The following is an 8406-nucleotide window of genomic DNA, read 5'->3' as shown; positions in this document are numbered from 1 at the left end:
GATGTCTTATCAAGCGCATGTTAATGTAGAGTAATGCAACAAGTCAAATTCTATCAAATATTTGTTCAAGTATGTGAATAAAGGTCTAGACAGGATAGCAGTTGGAGTTACAAAGAAAGATTCCAGTGGAGAGGATGCTCAGGTTATTGATGAGATCAAACAATTTTATGATTGCAGATATTTGTCTGCGTGTGAGGCTGTGTGGAGAACTTTAGCTTATGATATTCATCAGAGGTGGCTTTCAGTGATGATATTAGCATTTCATTTGCCTAGAGAGCAAAATATCATCTTTAAAGACGATGACGATCTTGGAAAAATCGTGGAAGAAGAGGAAGGAAAATGTACGATATTCTTAGCATGGATGAAGGCCAATAAAAAATTTGAATCAGGTCAAATTTTGACATATACTGAGTTTCCAAATCAATTTGTTTATGATAGAGAAGTAAGGGAATGGTATCCACACAAACGAGGGTATTCTATCGGGAGATTAAACTATGTTCCACCAGGTACAAGTTGATCTTGCCTGTGAAATAGATCGGTTTTGATTACCCAGTATCCACCGAGCAATATAATCGGAGGCCAAACGTCCAACTCTTGAATCCGAGCTTTCCTTCGTGTTGTATGAGAGTGCGAGCAATGAAAAAGGAGGGGGAGTGTACCTGCAAAGGCACTCTAATGCTTAAGTCAGTATAGTGTTAAGTTTGAACTTAATCCAAAAGAAATGATTTACCTTCCTTTATATGAAGAACTCTTCGTCCGTTATATTCTTGGTAATAAATTGTTGGTTTCTGAAATGATTGGCTTCGTAACTGACCTTATTATGCCGTTTAAGACGTCGGTTATGATAGGAGTATTGACGTCACCGAGTTATAACTCATAAAATCCGAGCAGTAACGGTTAATGACGAGTTATGTCGTCTGCTAATAACGGTTATGAGGCTGAGTTATAGCTCATATTAATGACGACCATATCACAGCCCCCAAGCTTAGCCTGAGGAGAGTTTTTTAATGAAGCAGGTTGAGCTTTTGTGATGAGTTATAACTCGGTTAAGTGGATTACTGAGTGAGCCCCCAGTTTAACGTACTTCATTAAATGAACCTTGTTTTGAGCCACGTGGGGAATCATGCCCGTTTTTTATTGAGGAGAGAGAATGAGTGGTAGCTTCATTAATGTATTGTTGGTTTCCAATGTGCCTTTCGTCGTTTGATGTGACTGAGGTAGTGGTGTTATCTGGAACGTTTTTCGTTTTGTTTAATTACTTTACTGATTGGAATTTGGGCGTTTTTGTTTTCTGCTTCTTTGAAGAATGAGCAAGAGAGGTATGGTTATGTCTGTGTGCTTGTGATTTCTTTCTTCCCTCTTTGTTTTTCCTGGTTGCATGCTTGTTTTAGTGTTTTTGATGGGGGGTTTGAGAAGGAGAAAAAGGATAAGATAGATTGGTCCTATGACTGGGTTGGGGATGATGTGAGGTCTCAGGTGTCGTTGTTCTGTGATGAGGCTGCCGTGAAGGAAGTGGATTTGAGTAAGGTAGTGAGGCAGAATTCTAGAGTTGGAATTGAGTTACTGCCATGTAGTGTTAATGATAGGGTTTATCACCGGGGTAGGGGTTTTGAGTTTTTCTACATGCACAGCTGTGTTCTTGAAGAGCTGAGAGTTAGGTTACCATTTACAGCTTTTGAATGTCAGGTTTTGAAATAGTTAAACTGTGCTCCATCGCAGCTTCATCCAAATGGGTGGGCATTCCTTCGTTCTTTTGAAATTCTAATGGAATTTCTGGAAGAGGTGCCGTCTGTTGACCTGTTCTTTTCACTATTTCAAGCCAAGGGGGTGTGGAAAGGTGGTTGGATAAATTTCAATAGCACCCCTGGATTTGGCATTTTCAGGTTGTATAAATCTTCTTTTAAAGATTTTAAAGAGATGTATTTCAAGGTTAGGGGCCTGGAGAAAGATTTTCCTTTTTTCATAGATGAAAATCTAGCTGAGAGGTTCCCATTGTATTGGTGCTCGGAACCTCAGAACATACTCGGACCAGAGGTTATTTCTCCGAGAAATGTTTGTTTAATTGAGTTTCTTGTTGAGAATATTGGTCGGGGAGATCTAATTTCGATGTATGAGCTTCTGAAGTGGGAAGAGGATAAAGATGCTGTTTTAAAATATTTGGGTGAGTTTTAGGGTTGTTTCTGATGTGTCTACTTGTTTTCTTTGGATATCTGATGTGCTCTGTGTTTTGCAGGTGGCAAATATCCAGGTGTTTCAGCTGCGTCCTTGAGGACACGTTTCAAAAATAAGAATTTGGAGAAGGAGGTTTTATCTTCTAATGCTGAGAAAATGGCTGGGACTGGCGAAGTTACTCAGCCTCGTCAAGGTCGGAGGAAAGTGATTGCGAAAAGGAAGAGGAAATCCGAGCTTGTTGACTTATCCGAGGATTCTGGTGAAAAGGAACTAGGGGTCCCTCTTGAGGAAATACAGGCTATTATGGGTAATCAAAAAAGGCTTCATGACATTTCGGAACAAAGTGAGGGATTTTCTGTGTGGGGAAAAGAGTACCCCTATATGGCTGTGGTGGACGAGTATTGTCAATCCTCGGCTGATGTTTCTCTTGCAAAGGAGGTTGGAGACATGGCGATTGGACAGTACATGCAGGTAATAAGCGACCTTAATCTATTTATTTGTTGTTTTTGGAAGTCTTACAAACTTGGCGTATTGTTTTGCCTAGGTCGTTGGTTTGCGCCTTGCCAATCTTGGGCGTAGCCAAGAGTTGAAGTATAAGAGAGTTGCTACGGAAAAAGGAGAGGTTTCTATGTTGAAGGAAGAGTTGGTTAAGAGTAAAAGTGCTGCTGCCGAGCTTCAGGCACGGTTAACTAAGACCGAGAAGTTATTGAAGGAGACGAAAGATAGTTATGCTAAGGATGTGGAGGATTTGAAGAAAAAGGAAAGTGATTTGGCGAGCATACAATCTCGCCTAATTGAGGTTACTGCTCAACTAAAGGATGTGGAGAAGAAAAAAGCTGATGAAATTCTGGATTCTTTTGTTGAGGGGTTTGAAAGAGCTTGGTTACAAGCGAAGTTTTTGGCACCAGAAGTTGATATGTCCGGGATGGACCCTGGAAAAATCGTTCGTGATGGCAAGATGATTGAAGATGATGGTGATGTTGAAGATCAAGCAGATAATGTGTAGTTTGTTATTTTCTATGTTTGTTGGATATTTTGTTGTTTTTATTTTGTAATGGATAGCTATTTGAACTTTGATGTTTGTTTTTTGGATTGTGGAACCGGTTTGATTATGTTTTAATGGTAGTGCTTTCTTCTTAGGAAAAAGCTTTTTCTTGATTGATAGGAAGTGATTCTGAGAATATTTCATTTCTGTTTGATACGACTACCGAGTAGTGGCAGGTTGTTAATTTGGACGAGTATTATCATTGTCCGAGCTATATGGATAATAGATAGTGAATAGAAAGATAAGTCGCATAACTGAATAGAGCGAGATAAGTTTGATTATGAATTCGTGTTTCTTTTGAATACAAATTTGCAGGTAGGCTAGCCTCGTTAAAACCTCTTCAAGCAAAACCCTTTGGGACAAAAACTTGGTAGTAGGAAAAAGAGTACAAGCCTGTCCCTGACTTTTAACTATAGAACTATTTTAGGGAAGAAACATTCCAGGTATTGGGTAGGACTTTACCATCTATTGATTCGAGTTTGTATGCTCCATTGCCGAGTACTTCTGATATCCAGTATGGACCGTCCCAATTTGCTGCGAGCTTGCCATGTGAGGGTGGTTTCCAAACTATTTTCGTTCTTCGAAGTACTAAGTCTCCTTTCACAAATGATCTGCTTTTTTCTGATTTGTTGTATTGGCGGGCTATTGCGTGTTGTGCTGCGCGTTGTCTCAATGTGGCGATGTCTCTTACTTCTTCGATGATATCGAGCTCGGATCTCCGAGCTTCCTCCTTATTGCTGAGGTAGGTCCTGATGGAGCTCTGGGAGATCTCCAGTGGGATCATAGCTTCAGAACCGTATACTAGCCTGAATGGCGTTTCTCTTGTTGATGACTGTGGCGTTGTGTTATACCCCAAAGGACTTCGGGTATTAACTCAGCCCAAAGGCCTTTGGCGTCATCTAGCTTTTTCTTTAGTGCATGCAGGATGACCTTATTTGCTGCCTCAACTAATCCATTTGTTTGAGGATGTTCTACTGAAGCAAAATGTTGTCTGATTTTAAGATTCTGCAAAAAAGACTGAAATTTCTGATCGGCGAACTGGCGGCCATTGTCAGTTATGATATGGTGAGGTATTCCAAAATGACAAATAATGTTTTTCCAAATGAAGCAAATCATTTGTTGGGATGTTATTCTCGCCAAAGGTTGGGCTTCCACCCACTTTGAGAAATAATCGATCCCTACGACGAGGAATTTTACCTGACCCGGCGCCGTGGGAATGGTTCGAGTATGTCTAAACCCCATTGGTTGAAAGGCCAGCTGATATCAGAGTGATGTAGTTGCTCGGCCGGGATGTGTATTAGTGGTGCATGTTTCTGGCAGTTGTTACATGTTCGGATCTTGTGTTGGCTATCGTGGTTTAAAGTCGGCCAGAAGAAGCCGGCTCGGAGGACTTTTGATGCTAAGCTTCGTGCACCTGTGTGTGTTCCACAGATTCCCTCATATGCCTCTGCTAATGCTATGTCTGCTTCAGGCTTGTTGAGACATTTTAGCAATGGGCGAGTGTATCCTCGTCTGTACAATGTTCCGTTGAGTATTGTGAAGGAGGATGCTTGTCTTCGGAACTTTTTGACATTGTCCACCTCTTCTGGTATATTACCTGTTTGCAAATATTGTATAAAGTTGTTCCTCAAATCCTTTTCCTGTGTAACACTTAACACATTTGTTAGAGTAACACTTGGAGATGTAAGGGTAAATTGATGCAATATAGATAACTCGGATTGTGTACTACCGAGCTTAGATAAAATATCAGCCCTTTGATTTTGTTCGCGTGGGATGTGTTGTATTTCAAATTTGGAAAATTTTGAAGTTAACTTTTTAACTAATAGTAGATATTTAGATAGGAGAGGATCCTTGACCTGAAAAAGGTCGTTTACCTGTTGTACTATCAGTAAAGAGTCACAGTATACCTTTATCGCCGATATTTGGAGATCTAGACAAAGTCGAAGCCCGGCGACTAGTGCTTCATATTCGGATTGATTGTTGCTGGCTTTGAAACTAGATGTAAAGAATGTTCCAATATGAGGCCATCATCGGCCTCCAGGCGTATTCCTGTTCCACAGCCCCCATTATTGGAGGAGCCATCCACGTACAATGTCCATTGCTTTGTATGGTCTTCTTCTGAAGGTATTGTAAGTTCGGCAATGAAATAAGCCAAGAATTGGGACTTGATCGGTCCCCTGGATTCATACCTGATGTCGAACTCAGATAATTCGACTGCCCATTTTATGAGTCTTCCTGCAATTTCTGGTTTGTGTAACACCTGCCTTAATGGGTGATCTGTTCTAACATGAATGACGTGGCTTTGGAAATAAGGTCGGAGTCGTCGTGCCGAGAATATTAGAGCTAATGCGAGCTTTTCTATCCTCGGATAGTTGAGCTCGGCATGCTGGAGTGTTTTACTCACAAAATATATTGGATGCTGAACTTTATTCCTCTCTGTAACAATAACCGAGCTTATTGCCCAATCAGAAACTGATAAGTATAGAAATAAGTCTTCCCCTTGTAGGGGCTTTTGCAAAATCGGCGGTTGTGAGAGAGTTGTTTTTAATTTTGAAAAAGCTTTCTCACAATCGTCGCTCCAATGAAATTTGTTTTTCTTTTTTATTGTTTGGAAAAAGGGGATAGATGTTGAAGCTAGGCAAGGAACAAATCTGGAGAGTGCGGCGAGTCTTCCTGTGAGGCGCTGAACTTCTTTGACTGTTTTTGGGCTGGCCATGTCCAGTACTGCTCGGCATTTGTCTGGATTCGCCTCTATTCCTCTGCTTGTTAGTAGAAAACCTAAAAACTTACCCCCTTGAACGGCGAATGCACATTTCTCGGGATTAAGGCGCATGTTGTAGTGGCAAATTTGGCCGAATATTTCTGTGAGGTCGGTGACGTGATTATTTCCGATTTGTGTCTTGGCGACCATATCGTCAACATAGACTTCGATATTTCTGCCGATCTGTTTGGCGAAGACCTTGTCCATAAGACGTTGGTAAGTTGCACCTGCGTTCTTTAATCCAAATGGCATAACTTTATAACAATAGTTACCGAAATCAGTAATAAATGCCGTTTTACTTTGATCGGAGGGGTGCATGAGGATTTGATTATACCCTGAGTACGCATCCATAAAACTTAAGGTAGCATAACCTGACGCGTTATCTACTAAAGAGTCTATGGATGGTAAAGGGTAAGAATCCTTAGGGCATGCTTTGTTTAAGTCAGTGAAGTCGACGCACATGCGCCACTTATCGTTTTGTTTTCTTACCATTACCACATTGGCTAACCAGGTGGTAAATCTGATTTCTTTGATAAATTCTGCGTTGATGAGCTTTTGGATTTCCTCTAGTGACGCTCTTTTTTTCTCTTCGCCGAGTTTCCTTTTCTTCTGTTGTACTGGTCGGACTGCCGAGTTTATTGCTAGTTTATGACTGATGATTTGTGGGTCGATGCCGAGCATGTCTGAGGGTGTCCATGCAAAAAGGTCGGCTTGATTTTGCAAAAAGGTCGTGATGGCCTGTAGTTCTGATGTGTTGATTGAGGTACCTACATAAGTAAATTTGTTAGGGTCATTATGAAAATACATTTTTTGTAGGTCGTCGGAAGGTTTTGGGCGTTCGAGGAAGTCGGCTCTTGGGTCAAGGTCGGCAAGTTTCTGGCCGCTTTGCTTGATGTCGACATTGTTGACTTGTTGCCTTGAACGATTTTGAAATTTCATGCCGATGTTGTAACATTGCCGTGCTTCTTTATGATCTCTGTGGATTGTTACGACTTGATCGTCCTGCAGGGGAAACTTAACACACAGATGAACTGTGGAAACAATTGCGCCGAACTTGTTCAGAAAAGGTCGGCCAAGGATAAGGTTATATGGAATGAAGCAATCAACTACTAAATATTGAATATCATTAGTTTTTGAAAGAGGATGCTCACCCAGTGTCGTTTGTAACCACACTGAACCGAGTATTGGAACCCGTTCTCCTGAGAATCCGACCAAGTCTCCACCTGTTGACTGTAGCATGTTGTCGCTGAGCTTCATTTTTTGGAATGTGGAATAGAACAGAACGTCGGCACTGCTCCCGGGGTTCAGGAGTACTTTTCTTACCAACAAATCCCCTAGCTGAAGAGTGACTACCACAGGGTCGTCCAAATTTTGTATGTTGGAGTTGAAGTCGGCGTGTGTGAAAGTAACTTCTGGTTGTTGATTAGTCATTTCAGCATCTTGTTGTGGTCCGTTTACCGAGCATATTGTTCGGAACGATGTTTTTCTTGCCGAATTCGAGGATCCTCCGCTAGCGTATCCTCCTGAAATGCAATTAATTATACCTCGCGGTCTTTCGTAGTGGCTTGAAGATGCCTTCTCTTTTCCTCGGTTTTGTTGTTCGAAGGGATCGTTTGTTGTGGAAGGAGGGGCGCGCTTTTGGATGTGACCCCCAATGTATTTGTCAAGGTGTCCCTGCCTTGCCAACCGTTCTAAAAGGTCCTTGGCGACTACACAGTCATCAGTGTTGTGGCCGTGTTTCTGGTGGAAAGCGCAGTATTTAGACTTGTCTACATTCTTTGCGTCTTGATAGGTACCGGCTTTTCTTGGTGGCTTGATCAATTTTGAGTTCAAGATCTCTTTGATTATGTCCTCTCTCTTAGTATTGAACTGCGTATAAGAATCAAAGCGAGGTGTTAGTTTAAAATTTTTCTTAGTGCTTGAGCTCTTATCGTCTTCTCGAAATTGTGACTTGTCAGCTTTCCGAGCTTGTCTGAGCTCTTCAATATCAATTTGTCCTTTTGCTTTCTCACGAAATTCTGCAAGAGTCTTCGGCTTGGCTACTGCGATTGTCTCCTGGAACTTTCCGGGTCGAAGTCCGCTCTTGATTGCGTGTAGGTGGACCTCGGGATGGAGGTCAGGTATACTGATTGCGACCTTGGGGAAGCGGGTCATGTAGTCCTTCAAGCTTTCGTTCGGTCCTTGCTTGATAGTATTCAAGTAATCGGAGTCGTGCAAGTAAATTGCGGACCCGGCAAAATGCTCTTCAAATAACTTCGCCAGCTATTGAAACCGCGAAATAGAACCTGCAGGCAAAGCACACAACCAATCAAGTGTAGGGCCGTCTAGATAATTCGGAAAACAACGGCATAAAACTGTATCTGATGCACCATTGACGATCATTATTGATCGGAACTTCTTAAGAAACTTCCTTGGGTCTCCGAGCCCA

The 8406-nt window shown here is 41.7% G+C and overlaps 1 protein-coding gene across 1 annotated transcript; it reads right to left on the bottom strand.

Annotated features, from left to right (window-relative positions):
• Positions 1 to 5171: 5171 nt before the first annotated feature.
• On the bottom strand, positions 5172 to 8132 carry LOC112730364 (uncharacterized). Its single transcript, XM_025780451.1, has one exon. The coding sequence runs from the start codon at positions 8130 to 8132 to the stop codon at positions 5172 to 5174; it is 2961 nt and encodes a 986-aa protein (XP_025636236.1).
• Between the last annotated feature and the right edge of the window lie 274 nt (positions 8133 to 8406).

Source organism: Arachis hypogaea, chromosome 12 (assembly GCF_003086295.3).
Source record: "Arachis hypogaea cultivar Tifrunner chromosome 12, arahy.Tifrunner.gnm2.J5K5, whole genome shotgun sequence".
Lineage (NCBI taxonomy): Eukaryota > Viridiplantae > Streptophyta > Magnoliopsida > Fabales > Fabaceae > Arachis > Arachis hypogaea.
Note: the sequence above shows the minus strand (reverse complement) of the source record. Positions and strands in the feature narration are given on the sequence as shown.

Bases quoted from the DNA above. Each gene is read 5' to 3' on its own strand.
- LOC112730364 (XM_025780451.1), bottom strand. From the start codon at position 8,132: ATGACCCGCTTCCCCAAGGTCGCAATCAGTATACCTGACCTCCATCCC.